This window comes from Lissotriton vulgaris, chromosome 9, assembly GCF_964263255.1.
Source record: "Lissotriton vulgaris chromosome 9, aLisVul1.2, whole genome shotgun sequence".
NCBI lineage: Eukaryota > Metazoa > Chordata > Amphibia > Caudata > Salamandridae > Lissotriton > Lissotriton vulgaris.
The window spans coordinates 180,938,386-180,959,515 of record NC_141697.1 but is presented as its reverse complement, the minus strand read 5'-3'; the positions used below and the strand labels follow the sequence as shown (position 1 = coordinate 180,959,515).

At 42.7% G+C, this 21,130-nt stretch overlaps 1 protein-coding gene across 1 annotated transcript in view; it reads left to right on the top strand.

Moving 5' to 3' along the window:
* NEMF (nuclear export mediator factor) overlaps positions 1 to 21,130 on the top strand; it is a 486,031-nt gene that overhangs the window by 365,236 nt on the left and 99,665 nt on the right. The window contains exons 22-25 of the mRNA XM_086937289.1: positions 6,293 to 6,413; positions 11,132 to 11,405; positions 18,424 to 18,466; positions 18,633 to 18,682. Of these exons, the coding sequence (XP_086793415.1) occupies positions 6,293 to 6,413; positions 11,132 to 11,405; positions 18,424 to 18,466; positions 18,633 to 18,682 (488 nt within the window). The remainder of the gene's footprint in view (positions 1 to 6,292; positions 6,414 to 11,131; positions 11,406 to 18,423; positions 18,467 to 18,632; positions 18,683 to 21,130) is intronic.

The window sequence follows — 21,130 nt, the reverse complement described above, 5'->3', positions numbered from 1 at the left end:
GTAAAAGAACCGTGCCAGCAAAGTAGTCCCTTGTGGGCGTGTCTGCGTTGTGCTGTGGGCGTGTGCTGGGGACGTGACAAACGCTGGGGGCGTGTGGTACGTTCCGCCCTTCATGCCATGTCTCATATTGTGTGCTAATCCCACCCTGCTCCCTTTAAATACCCCTGCACCCCATAATCGTAACCCACCCTTACTCCTTACACTACCCCAACACCCTTAAACACTAACCCATCTTAACCCTATAAATATACCCTGTACCCCAAAACCCAAACCTAGCCCTAAACCCTAAAAATACCCCTGTACCCCAAAACCCAAACCTAGCCCTGAACCCTAAAAATACTACTGTACCTCAAAACCCAAACCTACCCCTGAACCCTAAAAATACCCCTGTACCCCAAAACCCAAATGTAGCCCCGAACCCTAAAAATACCACTGTACCCCAAAACCCAAACCTACCCCTGAACCCTAAAAATACCACTGTACCCCAAAACCCAAACCTACCCCTGAACCCTAAAATACCCCTGTACCCCAAAACCCAAACCTAGCCCTGAACCCTTATAATTCCCCTGTACCCAAAACCCAAACCTACCCCTGAACCCTAAAAATACCCCTGTACCCCAAAACCCAAGCCTACCCCTGAACCCTAAAAATAACCCTATACAAAAAAAAAACTAGCCCTGAACCCTAAAAATACCCCTGTACCCCAAAACCCATACCTATCCCTAAACCCTAAAACTACCCCTGTACCCCATAACCCAAAACTATATCTGAACCCTTAAAATACCCAAAAACATATACCTCAACACCCCAAAACATATACCCCCTATACCCATACTTACCTTATGCAAACATTAAAAAAACATACTTTTACCATTCATGCATTTACAACGAATTTCGTTGTAAATGTATGCGTGGTAAAAGCAAATAAAATGTAATGTCATGCTTTATAATGGCATTGCGGAGTCATGGTACTTTCGTAATGAAAGTATGCAGAATTATGGTATGCAGAAAGAAAGTTGCGGAATAATGGGTGTTTACAATCCCCCGGTAAGTACATTGGTGGCACGGCGGCCCACATCTCCAGCAACATACTCATATTTTTTCACCACCCATTTGAAAATTGCACAGGTCTCTCTCATTGATGGCCAGCACCGACATACACTTTTAGACACACCTCCCGCCACAAGTTCTAGAATTGCGAACTTTAGAGCTGGGGAGCTACGTTTGAATCTCTGTATCAGCTCAACATCCTGTGATTCCAGGCAAATCGCCTTGTCTCCCCGTGCCTACCCCCAATGAATGTGTTCTTCTGTAATGTAAATTGTGCTCATGCCATGTTGTCGAGGAAAAAGTCGGGAAATTCGAGTTCACACACTACTGAACGCGCACTCTTAAGTGCATCAGCAGTGCACTGTGAATCGGAGCGCTTCATAGGCCTGTCACAGATAAGAAATGCTATCTAAATGAAATCCTACAAAACAATATACTACTGGCCGGCAGCAATTCATACCCGGACAATGTCGGGACGGGCTGCTAGTTGTCATATAAAACGCTAATAGCTCTATCTTTCACAAATGTGAGACCAACTACATTGCAAATGCTTGTTTATTATGAGGCGTGCAAACCATTGTTGTAGAATATTTGCTTGTGAGTGCGATTTCTGTTTATAAGTATTGATTTACAAAAAGTTATCAGGCAGAAAACCAAACAAAGATGTCAGGCCTCAGTGACTCGTGCCTGGTTTGGACTAGTCCAGCTGAGGATTTTACATAGGTCCTACTACTCTGGGGCCCTTCTAGATAAGCTAGGTAGAGCAGGTACACCACTATGCCGCTGGGGGTGTGACCAAAAAGTTACTGTCTTCTATACCCATTTGGGATGCTAGACGATACACAAGAGCACCGGCAAAAACCTATGTTATGTTAAGGGATTTCTACAGAGCCTAACTGCAGCAGCAAAAGGGCTTCCCAGTGTTTGTCCTAAAAAAGAACACTGCAAAAAGTGACCTATCGCAAAGTGCCATGAAGCCCACGGGCGTACGAGCGCTTTATAAATTGATTTTAACATAACATAACATAACAAGTGCCGCAGGAAGCAGCTAAGAAGAGAATAACCAGGTATTCAGGATTTTCCGGAAAGACCAGTAGTTCTGAATACTCCCAATGGACAGAGAGAGTGTCTTCCGAAGGGCTGTGGCCCTAGCACAGAAAGAACAACCACCAGCTCGGACTCTCTTAACAGGTGGAAGAGAAGCCAAATTACAATTGGCTCAACGCATTACCCAAGAGGGCATGTACGGGAACACTAGATTGGAAAGGATGCAAGGCCCCTCGGGAAAAAAAGATCTTCCAGGTGGTGCACAAAGGTTTAAGGTGCACACGCTTCTCAATGGTGAGCAAATGCAGTTTGCAAATAAGACCAGAGACAGGGTAGCACTTTGGAAGCAAGAACAGCAGCCTTGCCCTGGCATTTTGAGCCAGCTGAAGTCTGCGGATCCCAACCTTTTTGGTTCCCAGATAGAAGATATTACAGTAGTCTAGCCGGAAGGAATAGCTGACTTAATAACTACTTGTCGAGTGGGTAAATAAATCCTAGAATGGGTTTAAGTCCACGCATAAGTTCAAAGCATGCGCCTACCACTGATTTCGTCTGTGCTTCACAAGTTAATGTCTTGTCCACCCAGACTCCTAGGTTTTTGACCACAGACTTAGGGCGAGGAGAAGGACTGAGTGAGGGAGGTCACCATTGTTTACCCCAAGAGTGGTTGTCTTTCCCTAGGAGCTACTTCTCAGTTTTGCTTGAATTAAGTTGCAAGCAATTGGCCTCCATCCGCTCTGCAACAACTAGCATGCCCCTTTGGAAAGCCGTATCTGACTAGAGGTTATTAGGGGAGAGCACACGCTGGGTGTCATCTGCATAGGACACTAGTGTGAGTCCCAGGTATGTCACAATCTGAGCCACAGGTTGAATGTAAATATTAAACAGAGTGGGGCTCAGAGAGGGGAATAACCTGAAAAAGGCAGTCAGTGAGATAGGTAGAGAACCAGGCATGGCAGGACCGCCTTTTCCATTCTCCTGGAGGTGCAGGAGCAGCATTTCGTGGCACACAGTGTCAAAACTGGCACTTAAATCAAGTAAGATCAAGGCTGAAGACCTGCCTTCATATAAAATGCCATGGAGTTGCTCAGTAACCACAAGAAGAGCCGAGTCCATACTGTGTAATGGCATGCAATGGTCCTGAGAGCTGTCCAGAATTTGATTATCTTCTAAAAACATTGTTAAAATAGCTTTGACATGAGTCTCTGTAACCTTGGCAAGGAAAGGCAGATAAAAAGATAGGATGGACATTCCCCTGTTTAGAAGCATCCAGGGCAGTTTTCTCAGGACGGGGAGATCGTTGGCTTGCTTCCAGGGACTCGTTACGTATGCCAGTGACAAGGAGAGATTGATCAGTTCCAAGCAGGGTGGGAGGAGAAAGTCTTGGAGTTTTCAAAAACATGTTTGGTTTAAGAAGATCGGCGGGCGATCTTGATTTGACTTTGTTACATAAAGTATGTAGCTCATTAAGGTGTACCTGTGGTAGAAGATAGCGCGAGGGCGGGGTAGTACTGGTGTGGCTGTCAGCAGCATTAGAATCAGTGGTATTCGAGGCAAATTTAGAGTGAATGTCTTGTATTTGGCCAGTTAAGTACTCCGCCAATTTCTGGCAGTGGTCATTAGAAGCAGCGGTCGAGTCTACTGCGAGTACAGGTTTGGTAAGGATATTTAGGAAAGAAAAATTACATTTGCGCATTTGTTTCTGCACTTTATTTTATTCGCAAAATACTCAGATCTAGATTTCCAAATCAGCTCGTGGTAAGACTTGATTGCTGCTCTATACTGAATTTTTGGGAGGATCGTAGGATTTCATCCAAGAGCCTTCAAGAGCCTTACAATGCTTTATAGCCAAGATCAATGTTTAAAACAGGGAGTGGCATGCTCTTTGCTACTGCGAACCGGACTGATGGGGATAAAAGTATCCAGGGCAAAAATTATCCTGGAATTTAGGGTATTGTTCGCATCTTCTGCCAGCTGATGACTATGTTGCTGAAGGAAGTCTTAACATTTTTGAAGAACAAATTTATGCCAAGGGCATTTGAGAGTATGATCTCAACCAGGGGTATGTTTGTGTCCTTCCAGACAGATGGACAAAGGAATCAAAAAGTGATCCGTCTGTGACAAAGGGAACAGTCTTAATACTTCCATAAGACGGAGATTTGAAAAGACAGGGACAGGGAGGAGGTCAGCTGAATGAATAGGACCAACAACTAGTTGTGTCAGCTGACATGCAGCGAGGTCGTCTACAAAGTTGGTAATGTCCTCAACATGGTTAGCTTCCAGATGAAGGTAAACTCGCCCAAGATGTGAAAATCAGCTGACTTAATGGTAATTGAGGCAGTCAGACTGATCATTAACTCCCTAAAGGCTTTGGAAGTGCTAGGAGGGAAGTAAATTAGGACCGTTGATAGCGTGAAATTGCTATTCAAGGCAGTTTTGAAAAGGGTGCTTTCACAGTCTGGGCTGGTGCCAAGGGTCATGCTACAACTGTAGTTCTCTCTATAAATCAGCGCAATGCCACCCCCTCTACCGCTAGTTCTATTTAAGTTCTTCAAGTGTTAGCCAGGTGAAAATGTAAGAGCTGGATCCGCCATGGAGTTCTGGGTCAGCCAGGTGTCCATCCGGAACAGAATATCTGTAGTGCGGTCTTGAATAAGGTCAAAGACCTTTGCGTGGTGTTTAAACAAAGCACAGCAGTTGAGACTAAGGTAAAAGTAACTCAGAGAATGCCCTATGTCCTGTATGTGTAGGTTCCCACGGAAGCAAAGTGGCTCCACTTGACAATGTCGGGAGAGGAGCCCTGGCCTGAATATCCCAAAAATCTGGTTGGTAGCTACAGCAGGAGTGGCCAAGTGAAAAATCGCACAGGCAGAGGACACTGTCGTTCCCCCAAGAACCGAAGATTGGGAGTCTGACCTAGACTGGTGCTAGAAAGCGTAACAAGTAGTCTGTCAGAGATGGGGTTGCCCCAAGAAATGGGAAAAAGTATGGGGTGCCTGGTTTGACTTTTGGGGGTACTGACCGAGAGGAATGTTGCGGGGAGGGAATACAGGACACTCCAGTTGAGTTGACATTGGTGCAAGACGCACTAATGCAAAAGACCATAAAGGTACCATTCACAATGTGTATTCATGCTTTTGCCTTTGACACTGTTGCTCTTTATTGATATGTATAGCACCTAATAGTTTACATTCATTTCCTGTATACACTATATGATGAGCAATGTTCAAATGTAAAAAGTTTAAAGAAAAAAAAGATTTCAGGCCTCCTGCGGTGGTTTATCAGCCACAGACTGAGCTGGAATTTGTCCTCATGATTTTATAGACGGCAGTCATCAAAAATGTGTTAATAAAATGTACTCCAAGAATGTTTTAGGTTTCATCGAATTAGGTGTTTGTAATGTACACAGCCCTTAATGTGGTGAGGCCCATTTATTGACCATTCTTAGTGTAGCCATGTAGTTAATGGAACAGTAATCTTTTAGTACTTTACTTTAAAGCAAAGCATGAGAGGGAGTGCCATAGTTGGACTCGAACATGCAAGGGTCCCCGACTTTTGTCATCATATCTTCTGGCTGCTGTGAATATTAGGTGAAAATGGAAGGATCTGAAATGATGACCAGGTGTGTTTTGGTAAAATTGGTTACAGAATCATTCAGAGACGATTGAAGAACAAAATTGCGAGCTTGTAAAGAAACTGAGTGTAATTTGAAGTAGAGTGGTAATGAAAGATTCAACAACTTCTGGGTGAAGGACTGAATCTGAGGATAATTCACCAGTACATTTTCTCCCATCATGCTATTTAAATACAGGCGATAAATCCATGTATTCTCCTCTGGGTTTACGCTTCTTTTAGAAAATTGAGGATATTTAGCTACCATCAAACTCTTCATCATCAGGTATGTGTGGTGTGACGTATTGGATATGTAAGGGGCCTTTGTTAAGAGGTATGAAAGGGAAATGTTGACAGTTCATTTTTAATCATACAAATGTTAGCGAACAGGGTCCTTTGTTTGATCAGAATGTACAATTTGTTATAAAAGTATATTATAATGGAGTACCTGCCTTTGTTAGACACCATAAATGATCTTGATTTCATAAACGTATTATATTTTGTGGATGCCATCAAATTCAAAGTGTTGTTCATCATTACACATACTCTTATTGACTATGTACACTGCACAACTTGTCTCCAGGTTGATGAGCCTTGTGTGTGGAGACATAAAGGAGAGCGAAAAGTAAAAATGCAGGATGAAGATATGGAGAGCATCACCAGCAGCACTACAGAACTGGTTTCTGAGGAGATGGAATCGCTGGGTATGTGTGTTGCATGTATCATACTAGATGACAGGCAGTTCAGCTTTATTAGATATGTGGAATACTCCTGGTAAGACTTTTTACCATAATTTTTCCAAACTTGAACAAACAACCAATACATTACCTTGCCTGCTTCCACAACACAAGCTCCAATGTCACGCCCTGTCCCACCTACACCTACAGCTAGGACAATTCTGACTTTGGTCACATGTCAGTTTTGGATGAAGAAGGCAAAACGAGGCAGACAGGAGGATGAGGGGTAGTTATGATGATATGCATGAATGTTATGAGAGGTGTTAAAATGTAGCAACAATTCGGTGACAAATTTGTAGGGGAGAGATATAAATTGTTTGTAAGATTTCAGGGTAAGTCTGAAAACACTGGAAATTATTTTTAGGCAACTTTTTATTGTTTGATCCCTACACTAACAGTATTCCATCACTGGATCCATCCTCCCCCGACAATTTAAGACCCATCTCCAATATCCGGCTACTAGCCAATGTACTTGGGAAATGTGTACAGTAACTTCCACCTACTAGATGGCTTCAAATCTGGGTTCAGACTGGAGCATAGCACTGAAAACACTATGCTCCACATCGTGGATGATGCCGTCCAAGCCCTAGACCAAGGCAACACCTGCCTGCTAATCCTCATAGACCTATCCTGCGCCTTCGACGCGGTCAATCATGATAAACTTCTCGAACGCCTCAATCTCAGGATGGGTCTGGATGGTGTGGTCCTAGAATGGTTCAGGTCCTTCCTCCATAATCGATCACAGAGATTCGTCATCAACGGCAACCTATCAGCTCCCACTCCGGTCAAGGTTGGAGTCCCCCAAGACTCAACCCTGTTCCCCACCCTCTTTAATCTTTACCTAGAGCCACTCACTGAAGTTCTTCGTACCGCCAACATTTCCTACCATATGTACGCGGACGATACCCAAATATACATCAATATCTCTTTGCTGGCGGAGATCCTCTCCCTGAACGAGACCCTAAAACTGACTGTCCAGTGGCTAGCCACTAACCAACTAAAACTCAACGCAAAGAAAACCAAATTTCTCCTAATCTCCCCTTCTAAATCCAACCCTGAGATTCAGATGTGGATCAAGGGCATCACAGCCCTAAACTGCCCGCCGACCATTGTGGACTCTGCCAAATCCCTGGGCATAATCCTAGACTGTAATTTGAACATCAACTCAATGGCTAAAGAGCTAGATCCCACTTGAGCTATCTTTGGAAGCTTAAACCTTTCATTGAGGCTGCTGACTTAAAAATGGCAGTTCAAGCACTAGTCCTCTCCAGACTCGAATATGGTTGCTCCACCCTCACTGGTCTACCCAAGATCTCCCTTGCACCCTTAAAAGCTTGCCCCAACGCGGCCGCCAGACCACTTACTGGCACCAGGAAATTCAACCACATCCCTCCACATATGAAAGCACTGAACTGGCTCCCCCTAGAGGCCAGAATTCAGCTGAAACGGTCATTCATCACACACAAGGCTCTTTACTCAAACTCCCCTGCTTATCTGGCACAAAACTAGTGGTATCTGGAGGAAGCAGGAACTCCCGGTCAGCCAGAAACCTCTTACTCCAACCCGCCTTCTTCCAGAAAAAAAGAACCCATAATAGGGCATTCACCGGGGCAGCTCCTAGAATCTGGAACTCTTTCCCACCCGCCATCGGAAGAATCCCCTCTCTAGCATTTTTCAAGGAGGCCAAAGCCTTCCTCATGGGTAAATTCTTCGTCTAATGCTTGCCATGCCTGTCTGATGTTTCTAAGACTATTGCTTCTCTCCCAGATCACCAACTCTCCCCGCAGAGAATTTACGGGGCCTTTATTTTTATTTTTTACCGACATTAAATATGATTGCAATCGTCTTGTGCATCGCCAGTATCCCTATGTTTCATACACCCCAGCCCATCGCCATCCCTTTGTACAGTTCTGTATATTTCTGCACTGAACGTTGTTTGTACTCCTCTGTATATCTTGTAAAGCGCTCTGATACCCTGACTGGTCAAGTTCGCGCTCTATAAAACATTAAAAATAAAAAAATAAAATATAAAACCAAGGTCTGAAACAACTTAAGTCAGACAATACCTTTTGGATGAGGATTGCATTTATTTAGATAGGGGGGTACAACCTTTGTAAGAAAATCTACAATACCATCTATTGAGCAGTGCATTTAGTAGGTGAGGGTCAAATTCCATGCCAATACCCTGACTCATCTTTAGATCTGCAAGCAAGTGGCATTCTGTCCAGCTTTCACAAGTGATTCGGTGGTGATCTTTGCAGGTTAGATTATAAATTGCATGTATGTATGTATGGAAAATAACTGCCGGACTATGGTGTTATACTGTAGGCTTACATACTAACCATTGGATTGATTCTGGGGAAATGCAGAATATAACCCTGATGACATTGATAAAGTTTTCTTAAGCACACAGTTAAGTTAATGAAGACAGGTGACCTTGTAATTAGTTGTGAATGCTACACTTTATGAGATCACAGAATTAAAATCCTTAGTGCACAACCCTTGCAATGATTCTAGTTCCTGTCCATATTTTTATTTTTGTGGTGGATTATCTGTTTATGTTTCACTGTTATTGACTGAATATCAAAATAGTTAGCGTTTGAAAAAAGGTATGTATGGAAAGCACCCATCAACGTGTCAAAGCATGCACATTATGTGGGAGCATCTACTCCTTGCTGATGACTCATGAACATGGATACAAAAGGTATGGTTACTACAGTTAAAGTAGTTCAATAGAAAGTGTCACAATGCAGAAAACATACTTTATCCATGCAGTCACTGGATGAACCTCTTATTTGATGTGGCAAGGTTGCAAGTGTGACTATGGGTGAAGTCCTCATATAATTCAAGACAGCCAGGTGCCTCACTGTCATCTCTAAAAATAATTAGCTATGCCTTTAAGGTCTAAACCCTAAATGCCAATCTGAAGAACCAACATGTCCAGTCTACCACCCATTTTAGTCTAGTCCCTCCAGAGGGTACCTCCAGTAGTCCCAACAGATGCCCTTCATGAAATCACTAGCAATCTAACACGCTGAGTGTGTTTACTATAGTTTCAATATGTTTGAATATATTTATATGTTTTAGTAGACGCCCTTGACTCCCTATTCCTACAACAGCATGTATGATTATTCAGGATTTGTGAAAACATCAGTAATAGTCAAAGCTATAATGATCCAATTCTTTCTTCATTCTACCTTTGGAACTGTGTAAAAGTTAACTTGAAGATTCCATAGTTGAGGGGTTACTATCATTACAAATTACCATGTAACAGACCTGTACTTTAACATTATTGCAAGTCTGTATAGAATTAGCTCATTCATACAAGCGAAGACTTTTAAGATGATGACACTGGCACAGATGGTATTGTCCACTCCAGAGGAAGTCTGCATTTTTACTGTCGATTTTAAGAATATCCATCTATAAATATCAGTTTGGGAAGTCCACAAGAGAGTATTCTGCCTAGTAAACGATATCAACATTATCAGTACAAAGTTTGGATCAACATTAACAGTGTGCATTTCTTAACATTAACAAGGATGCAAATTTTTGGTTGTTAACCTTATTGGGACCACAACATTATATTTCCCTTACTCGTTGATTATGTTTTTAACTTTTCTAATTTCAAGTTATGCAGTCACATATTCTCGATGTAACATACTAAATATTTTCTCTTATTTACTTCTTCTGTACATATTGGACAGCATTGTTCAACGTATTTGAAAGCCATGCAATCTTAAACTTGTTGTGTTCCATTAAGCTGTCTAGGGTTGTATGTAAATCAGTTTATGGACCATTAATTGGTTATCACCTAATTTACAAATCAGACCATCAACAGTCTTATGTTAGCCCGATCATTCAGCTGTCAGTAATGCCCAGTGGTCAATAACAGCATCACAGTAGCGTTACCTCTGTGCTGATGCTTAGACCCTCCAAGGTGCTGTCTGTGGCATACGGCTCCTTTGCATACACCTGTGGGGCATATGTGGTGGACCGATGGGTGATACTAGGTGTTGGCTCCAGAGTATTACATGCCCTTTGCCCTCAGAAAAGCATTGGGGAATTCAAGTACGCAACTAATTACTGATAGAGAAAATACTCGGATTTCCTCATGCCCAATTTTGGACACTCCACGTGGCATTGGATATTTGACAGCTGCACAGGATGGCTTACAAAGGGGGAAGATGTGAGCTTCCTCTAACTTAGTCTCTGGTAAGTAAAAAGGTCAGCCTTTCTGGCAAACATCTCTGCTATGGTCTAATTCAAGCGACTTGTGCTTAAGCATGGTGGGCTAAGTTCATAGTTGGTTGTTCCATGATCATCTGCTCCCAACTCCTAAATATAAATGATGTGCTTGCAATGCAAAGGCAGGGATTAGGTGGGAAGGTGTTACTGCCTCCTTGCTCTAAGCTCTAAATGCTAAGACCACTCAGTCCAGCCAGACAACACATTTCATTACTAAAACTTAGATTCAGTGAAACTCCACTAATCATTGGAGGTGTTAAATGAATGTAAGGCGTAGTTTGTCATGGACATCTACTGAAATAGGAGTAACATACTTTTTTTTCAGGAGTATGGTATTCTAGTGTCACCATTTGGTTTTGGTCTTTCAAAATGGTAAGAATATCTCAATATCTAATCCAGTTTTTACATTTAAGTAATTACTTATTTCCCATTTTCAAAAGGACCTGAAGATGATGATGATAGCAGCAGCAGCGAAGAAGATCACAATGATCCAGAAGGGCCTACTGTAGAGAAAAATCACAGTCAAGAAATGGATGGTGCTAAGGAGGACGGATTAAGTGAGCAGAATTTGCAGCATGAATCTTCATCAGAGGGAGAAGAGGAAGAGCACAGCAGTCAGAACTCAGAGGAGACAAATAAGGAAGGCAACGTAAAGACCGAGGAGCTAAGTTATCCAGACACGGCCATCGATCTGTCACATCTTACGACACAAAGGTATTTAATTTGTAGATGAACAGTATACAGAAACAACAATTTAGAGTGACCTACCAGGTGTTTTTAAGTCATTCTTCATATTTGTATTGTTTTTTATGCACAGGAATATTTTTCCACTTTGGAGTTAGCCATTTACAGGTGTGATATGGTTTTACATCGAAGCTTTCTATTTATCCAAAGAAAGGCATTTGCCACTAAAATAGATGTGTCTTGGAGCAGGAATGCCAAACATAGGTCCATTTCTATGGCAGATTTTCAGGATATCAATTAAGACAAATTTAATACAGTGATTCCAAACCAATACGTATCACTAGTGAGTTCAGTTGCTGTGTGAATTCATACTGAACACCATGTTGCTTAGCCAGTTGTAAACCACACATCTTGTGCCTAGTTTTTTCAGACGTACTCTGCCTCACTTTAATGCTTGGCACAGCAAAGAATGAATTCTCAGTCGCGCTAGCTCAGTGTTTTGAAGCTGCTATGTTTTTGCACTCTTCTTGTGCGAAAGCCATGCACCTGCTAACACCACTAATTTTGGTTTTTTTCAGCTATGTGAAGAAAATGTATACACATTGAAGAAATTTGTGGAGGAGTTTGCATTTAGATGCTCAACTGCTTGGAGAGGCGAAGTTCTCTCTCGCTGTGCTACATTATCTCTTATGTAGAATAATACACATGTTTTAGTGTTCAAGTAGGCTTATTGAAGTTTTCCTTCAAGGCAGATGCTTATAAAAGCCTTTATTATTTACGTAGTCTTGTAACATGAAAAATTAGTTCATCGAAAGTTTACTTACTGGTGACATTTGAAAATACAATCTTGTTTCTTTATATATGTGTTGCACTGGTAGTTCAGCCTTGCAGCTACAATTAATCTCAATGAGGATATGTATTGCTAGCAAGTCAAGTTAGAGCAGCCTTTATTCATCCAAAAGAATGAACATACACACACCTTCAGAAATTATATGATTTGTGATAGGATGTGGCCAGCAGGGGGAGGAAGAAGCGAGCTGACTTTGCCATGGTATGCTCCATGCTACAATGTCGAAATATTGCATTAAGCCGGAAGACACTCTCCACCAAATGACACCTAACAATGGAAACCTGACTGTGCGTGAATAGAGAATGGTACTTGTAGGAGGCTGGTTTAGTATATGGTGCACACTTATTCAATTGATGCACCTTACACTAATCCAGACAACCCTTATAGTGATTTTAGTGGTCTTTAATAACCTATGGAAAGTCTTAAAGTGGTAGCTGTGGAGAGCAGCCTTGAGGCTTATCTTGAAGGAGTATAAAGCAGCTTATTTTGCCGACTTTAATCTGTAGTGTAAATTAGTTCAAATGAAACCACACAGAATTTATAAAAGATAGGTCTTATTTATTACACACACTATCACTAACACATTGGTATATCTCCTACCCGGAGATATCAACACAATACACAAGAATATTTTGCAATCATCTGGTAAGTAGCACAAATATACACTGGTCTCTAGGGGGAGACCAAGTATATTAAGGAAGTGGAATGCAAACTGAAAAGGAGAACAGGACTTGGACCAGAAGCCCCAGAGGAGCCGGGTACACAAGGTACCCAGGAACCCCCACGGAGGCTTGTGCAGAGTGAAAGTACAGCCGAGTGCCCAATGGAGTTCAATCGAGAAGTCGCAGTTGCAGTTTTAAAGAAGAAGGAACCTTCCCAAGGTCCCCGGGTTGGACAACCAACCTACCCGTGGAGGCCTCGGGAACCAGGTGAACTTCACCAGGGAAACCAGGTGCATAGGGGTGAAGTGACAGTAATGGGAGACTTCGAAGAAGATGCCTCTGGAGAAGATTGTAAAGGAGTCCCGTGGAATGCAAGGGTGGGTTCTGGAAGTGAAGAATCTGCAAACAGAGGGGACAGGGTCTATGCCACTCGGAGGTGAACAGGAGGCACGGAACACAATGCCCACCGATGTCGGGAGGTTCTTAAGAGATGACGGTGAATTTGTCACTTCAGCTTTGAGAGCCAGACGATGCTGAGCAAGACCAGTAGCAGTTCTAAAGCTGTCCCACATCGATGTCTAGGTGGTTGGTGTCCTGCGGGAGCACCAACAAGCTTTGCCAGCCACAATTGCTGTGGAGGAAAAAAAGGAGCAAACGTTGGGACCAGCAAGGTCCAAGGGACTCGCCAAATGCAGGAGAGTCAGAGAAGGCTCCGAGCAATCAGAGGAGCCCACTAAAGCAACAGAAGACCCTCAGGAGGACCCGCAGCCCAAAGGCACAAGAGTGGCAAGAGGACCTCAAGCAGCTCACCAAAAATGAAGGCCCACTGTACAGAGGATGTGGTGAGGCGCTGATCTTGGAGGGAAGAGATGCTGGAGCTTCTTGTAGCCCCAAGATGTCTGGAGTGCAGTACCAACAAACCTTGGCAACGGCAAGTCGATGTGGTGCATAGGGGTTTGGTCCCAGCAATCCCCGCCCAGGGATACTGTCCTCAAAATAGGTGGGAAGACAGGTTAGGCCTCTAGAGAGCTGCAGAACCACCACCTGTGATGTTGTGCCTCAGGAAGTCCATAGGATGACAGGAGCAGCAGATCGGTCAGCTTTATTGCCGTGCCTGGAAATGCAGAGGAGTCCTTCACTTTAAGGGGGATTTCTTCAGGTATCCTTGATGCCGCAGGTCTGTTGAAGAACCAGGATGAAGCACAGACACAGACGATGAAGAAGACTTGAAGAACAGAGAGAGAAGGAGTCTTCCTTGGTGCAGTCTCGGTTCCAGTTGAATTCCAACAAAGTCCAAGTGTCCAGACAAGTGAAGAGTGACATAGTTTTGCCCCACAACAAATTTAAGGAACCACCCACAGGTAAGCACCAAAGTACTCTAAGGAAAGGGTTGGAACAACTCTTGGGTCCCTCCCAGAGGAGGAGCTGGACAGAGGGGAGGATACTCCTATTTCCTGTGTACAATTTCACACCAGAGCAGAAGCCAAGGGCTCCCTAAACTGGCTAAAACTGGTGTATGCAAGAAGGGCACCAGATGTGCCCTTCAAAGTAGTCTGATGGCACTGGCAAGCTCCCCACCTCAGCCCAATACACTTAAGTCCTGTCTGGGAGGTGGTCACACTGCTCTGTGACAGGAAACCTATTGTTCTACTTGCCTCCGCTCGAGCTTGGCTAAGCAGCAGGAGGGCAGAATTGTGTCTCCTGGTCGATAGCAGCACTAGCTTGTTTGCAGACCCTGAAAGGCTGTTATCGTGAGTACAGGGGAGTCCCCTAGGGAGTCCCCCAGTACATGGGATCATACTTCCAGCACTGGGATCGGTGTTGTGGTATGATTCCAACCTGTTTGATACAAAACATGAGCGGACTTGTTGCAGCCACCATATAGTTAGTCATCTCGTAATGACTGATGTCCACTTTATGTTTAAAAATGGCTGACCGCAATTACAAAGCCTGGCGAATCGACTTGGGGGTTTGTAGGGGTGTCCTGCTCATGCAGGGGCACCCTCACACTTCTAGCTAAACTCTCTACCCTCAGGACCGAAGAGCCTGCCATAGGGGTGACTTATAGGTTTTAAGTGCATTGGCCTCAGATATAAGGAAACATCTGCTGTGAGAGGTGTAAGTACCAACTCCCATCGGTGTTACAATCCATGCTGCAGCCCATGGGAGACCCCTCTTGTACCTATGCCCTGGGTATCTTAATACCATATACTAGGGACTTCTAAGGGTACACCAGTAGCCAATTGTGGAGATACCAAAGTACTTACCATGTCAATTTTGGGGAGAAAGCGCAGTTGCTAGGATCGTTATTAGCAGGAACCCAGCACTGAGTCAAAAACTCACTGGCATTGAGCAAAGAGTGGGGTAACCATGCTAAAAGGATCCTACTTTCCTACAGTACTGAATATACCTCATGTGACTAACGTGGCCTTTAGAAATGGTTGTACAAGTTACAGAGAGAGGAGGTTTATAAAGACATAACATAAGGATAGGACCCAAGCAAACTGAACAAATGAGTAGCCACTCTCTGGTAGAGATATTTAGCAGCAGATTCCTTATCTTTGAATTTCCCAGGCATTAGACTTGATCCGGAAGAATTTTGTTCGAGCAGTACACCTGCGCATTCGTAGGTAGCGCTGATCGGCTCTGTGTGGTGTTGTCATCTGCGCTGAAAGTGATGTCCATGTCACCTATATAGGTGCCTCTTTGGCACGCTGACGTCACTTTTCATTCTGTAGCAGTTAGCACTGATCCGGAGAAAGAGCACTCTGTCTGTTTTTGATAGAATTGTTTAGACGTTTTGTCGAGCCTTTTTTGAGGAAATCCTCTTGATGTGTCGACGTATGTCTTGGAGGATGACCGGTTTTAAACCGTATAGGGCCTGTCATTGCCCCTTGTCGGTTGTGGTGTCTCGAGCATGACCAAGACTCCAAGTTGTGCTCAACATGCCGGGCCATGGCACCGAAGGCTTTGAGGGAGCGGTCCCTGAAGCTGCTAGTGGCCCGGCAGGCGACACCGCAGAGATCTTGGTCCCGACTGAGAGGGGGGTCGAGGTCCCCCTCCAGGATTCCCAAATCATTTTTTACTTATTTCTCAGGCCATTTGGGGAAGGAGCATAAAAAACACAAGAAGTTGAAGCGCACTTCGATTTCCCCTTGTCTGTCAACCAACATGAAGAAGGAACTTCGACATTTGAGGCATGGTTCTTCAGAACCATTGCCAGCCAACTCCGCGCCTCCCACCTTTTCCAGGCCCCGGAGCAACCCCTGCTCAAGTAAGAGAATTGTAGGATGCCATATGCCGAGTATTTGAGCAGCGTCAGACACCACGGGCGCATTACCATCATCACAGTGCCAAGCTGTGCTTCCATAGACAGGTAAAGCATGTTACAGGCACTGAGAAACTGTGTTTTGCACTAGAAATGAAGGTGAAAAGGAGCACAAGTACTTCTATGAAATCTGTAGCAAGAAATGAGTTCAACTGACCTACAGTTGCCCCTCATTAGGCAATCACCCACAAAAGGTAAGCACTGTACTTACCCTACAAACTGTTATCCAACAAAGTCTGGAAACCCTGGTTTAATAGATTATCTAATAAGGATGACCAGAAAATGTGTTTTTCGTTTGTAGATTACATTTAACTCTTCAGTGTGAGAGTACATTTATTTTATATAGCAAAGTGGCCGGGATATAATAAATATATAGTGTTCAAAGTCCATTTTATTGACACCATTGTGTTTTAAAGTTTAAGATCTCATGGTTTTATTGTTCCAAAAGGAAAAACTATTGATCTAGATGCAGATTCAGCCAATTTAGATTAAAGCAGAAAATGTCTTAAACCACAAAAGGGAGGAAGACATTTTTATATGACATCTCATTGGCTCACATATTTGAATGAGAGTTTACATGCAGCACACAAATATTACACTGAAGACATCTCAGTCCCATCTCACCCATTTGTCAACTACTTTTCCAAAGAGAACTGGCCAGCTTAGTACCTAAAAGAAATTAAACCTTTTACTGTTCAATTTCTGAGAAATTTCATTTTTATACACAAACATTTTTATGGATATTATTCATCATGATATTATGTTTTATAATACAATCAATCTCTCTATATAGACTACAGGACTGCCACAGGGTTATAATCGACAAATATTAGAAGAGGAGTTCCAAGTAACATGTTAATATGTCACAACTGGATACGTACAAGTGTACTTTTTCCATAGTAGTAGTCTGAAAAATAATATTTGTGTCCTACTTATTAGATTGTATATGTTGCTACACAAAGGCAGGACAAGTCTGCCCATTTATTAAGTGATTAATGTACATATAACTATGTCGTCAGGTCTCTGTCGGGCTTGATGCACCAAGAGATAAATACATTTGCAACAATAGGCTGCTGAAGCTTCCTCTTGAATTCGTTTTAAAATAAGACAGAAACCGATGGTTTTGACCTCACATTTCCATTGGGTTCTTAATTAAGGAATCACATTGTTTTGACGTTCATTTGATGGTTTTTAATATGAAATAGCTGCCTTACAGCATTGTTTGCTCGATTCAGTATCAAAATACATATGCAAAGCAGGCGCGGAAATGCTCGAATTTGGCCACGAAGATATGATCCATACACATCGCCTGAAGTTTGCTTAAAGATGAGTGTAACAGTATGCTGTTCAAGAGGGGTGGGTTAGGGGAAAATTTTATGGAGTTTTGAAGCTTTAGCCTAGCAATGTTTTGTCTTAAAAAATAGCTAGTCTGTCTACTGAGAGCTCCGTGTGTAATCATTGAGGTGATTGTTATGCCATCATACTATCAGTTCAAACATTGCATGGCTTTTGCTGAATGGGAAGTGTGTGTGCATGCCCACTCAGATATGCAGCCAAATCATTGGCTCCTAAAGTAACACACCCAAATGACCATAGAATTTACCTGACACTATTTCAAAGGAGAAGCTGAACTAAGACATTAAACCCATTGTTCTTCCCAAAGAAACACTTAGCATTCATAAAATTATTTGATATTGTGGGGAAACCTTAGCCGACTACAGGGCCACTAAAAATTGTGAGAAGTAAAGATGAAACAATCTAAGAGCATTTAATTCCCACCTGGGCGTAGACCCCGGTATGAATTTACAGATGTAGGAAAATGGGCAATTTCTGACACTTTAACTAGTACCCAGTTTATCTGGTTGACCCTGTTGACTGAGTAGAATATGTTACACCAGACATTGAGATAGTTTGGGTTTGTTAGGAATGTTTTCTTTTTAATGAAAGACTCTTCATATGCTGGGCCAAACAAGAATTATACATTGATTTAACTATTTTCTGTAGTAGTGATACAGACATGAAGATAAAGAGTCCAGTCTTGTCAAGACTAGTTCCAGCTTCCATCGTTCAAAATGTAATAGAAAGGAAGTCAGTCCTAATTGATTAGTAATATTTGTATAATCATAACTTTTAATGGGCCATCTGAGTACCTCATTACCCTTACTACTATATTCGGAACATTAGCATTTATACTTGTTTTCTTCATAGATCAATACAGAAAATAATTAAGGAGGAGACACCAACTACTGAGGTAAGATCTCAAGACAGTTTACAGTCAAAATAAATCAAAATGAAAGGATGAATGAGAGAATTTGTGTAGCACACTCTATGGAATTCACCACTATAGGGCTAGGGTGTATGCTGAAATGTTATTCTAGTCTTAGAATTTTAACTCAATTATTGTTTTTCTCTATTAGAGTGATAGTAAGTCAACTGGAAGGCGACATTTGTCGGTGAAGGAGAGAAGGTAAAACAACGCAACATTGTTATTGATGTTAGGTATTCTATATTTTGTGAATCTTATTCCTCTGGCCATTGTGCAAAACTCTATGGTATCCTTCCGATTTGACGATATGCTGTAGTGGTTTATCTCAAGGCATCCCAGTTGGAATCACCAATTAAGGTTACTCTACACTGTACCATATTGCCCATCTCTCACATTAACTAGGAGATAAGTGTTGACCTGCTTTCAACTGAGAAATAGAAAATATGAATTTTTTTAAACTTTTTATTGATGACAAGAGAAATCACTTTACAGAAGTATTTCTGCTGGCAAAACACAGAGATTATTCACATATTCAAACACCAACACATTTAACATATCATGTGTTGCCTTGCTATTTGTACCTTTCCTATTCTACTCTAAACTATAGTTCACTAACTCTGAGGGAAGAACTGAGCCGTGGAGCCATGCAAATGCCTCCTCTATATGAATTTCTACCTGCCCTATATTTGTTCCCATTTCTTCGGACAGCCCCGACTTTCATATACTGTCTTTTCTGTTAACAAGTCTTCGCTCCATGTCTGCCATCCAAGCTCTAATTGTTGACATGTCAGGGGCACCCCATGCTTTTGCTATGTTCTGTTTAGCTGCTATAATTCCCATCGATACCCAGGTCCTTTCCTTACTGTTTTAATCTGTGGGGCCCCCTGGCAGGACCCATTTGTCTATTCTATATCCATACTCATCATATGTGCTATATATGCATTGATTGATTGCCGTTAGTTGTGCTGCCCATTAATATTTCCGAATGTCAGGGAGTCCTATCTCTCCACCATACCAACCCCTCTCCAGCTTTTGGGTGGCTATGTGTGCTAGCTTCCCCACCCATAGGAGTTCTCATTGCTTTCTATGGCTTTAAAATCAGAGGTATGGACTGTAAATAGTGCGTTGTGCAACATGTATAAGAAGCGTGAGAGTGATATCATTTTAAATAGGGCAGCGCGTCCCAATAAAGACATTGGAAGGGCCCTCAAATGTTGCACCTCGCTTTTCAGGCGCTGCATTGGTGGCAGAAGATTTTGATTGTAAAATCGCACCAAGTCGTTGGAAATGTATATGCCTAGGTATCGGTACCCCTCCTCGGCCCTTGCCACCTATATCCCCTGGGTAGGGGGTGGAGGGAATTCTCCAACACATAGATTTTTGACTTTGTCCAGTATATTGTATTGACCAAGTATTTCCCAAAATTGGAGAATATATGTAATACTCTATTTATCGAAGTTCTGGACGGTACTAAATACAACAGTATGTTTATGTTTATGGATTTATAAAGTGCATGGCTGCCCAAAGGTCTCGCAGCGCTGAGGAGTAAGTGCAGTCAGGGCGCAGAAGTTATCATGGAAAGAGCCATGTTTTGAGTTTTCTCCTAAATGACCGTTCATCTGTTAGCAGTCGCATTTCTTTAGGTAGGGAGTTCCAAAGCATAGGAGCCAGATGTAAAAAAGATCTACCTCCCCATCTAGATCTCTTTATTCTTGTCCTTTTCATGAACAGGTCTGATGAGGATCTTAGAGATCTACCTGGAACATGAGGAACTACAAGCTGTCTTATTAAGGCTGGGCCTTTGTCGTTCATGGCTCTGTGGACATTACAGAGTGATTTAAATTTGATCCTGGCTTGGATCGGTAGCCAGTGAAGTATTTTCAGCTGGGCTTTCGCTGGATTTTGTTTGGGGATGCCTAGCAGTATCCTGGCCGCTACATATTTGTAAGAGCCAAGATAGAGGGAGTTACCATAATCCAGCCGTTATATCACCATGGCCTGAACCACAGTTCTCGGGGTTTGTTCAGGGATAAGAGGCAGGATCTTCAAGATCATGCGAAGTATTCCAAAACATGTGGCTCACAATTTCTTGGCTTGTGTCTTCATGGAAAGACTGTGGTCTAACCATATTCCCAGATTTGTTACAGCATTTTTGGGGACACAGGGGTTTTCTAGTTCTGGAGGCCAGAAAATGATGTTTCTAGGGCCCAACTTATTTCCCAGGAACATAGGTTCTGTTTTTTCTCCATTCAGCTTTAAGCTACATTTGTTTATCCATTCTGCTACTTTTACCATGCAGGGGGCCTGTTTGGTTTGCTTGGATTGTGGGGCCTCTGTCACTGATAGTATCACCTGGGTATCATCTGCATATGATACAATAGATGACCCAATATCTTTCACTATCTTTGCCAGAGGTTGCATGTATAGATTAAATAATGTGCGGCTCAGTGCGGATCCCTGTGGTACTCTGCACGATATTTGCAGGGTATCTGAGAGGGGATCGCCCTCCATTATCTGGAAGAATCTATCTTCTAGGAATGAGGACAGCCATTTTAGTGCAGTGTCTGAGATACCTGCTTCCTTTAACCTGAGGATTATAGTGTTGTGATCAACCGTGTCAAAGGCTGCACTAAGATCAAGAAGCAGGAT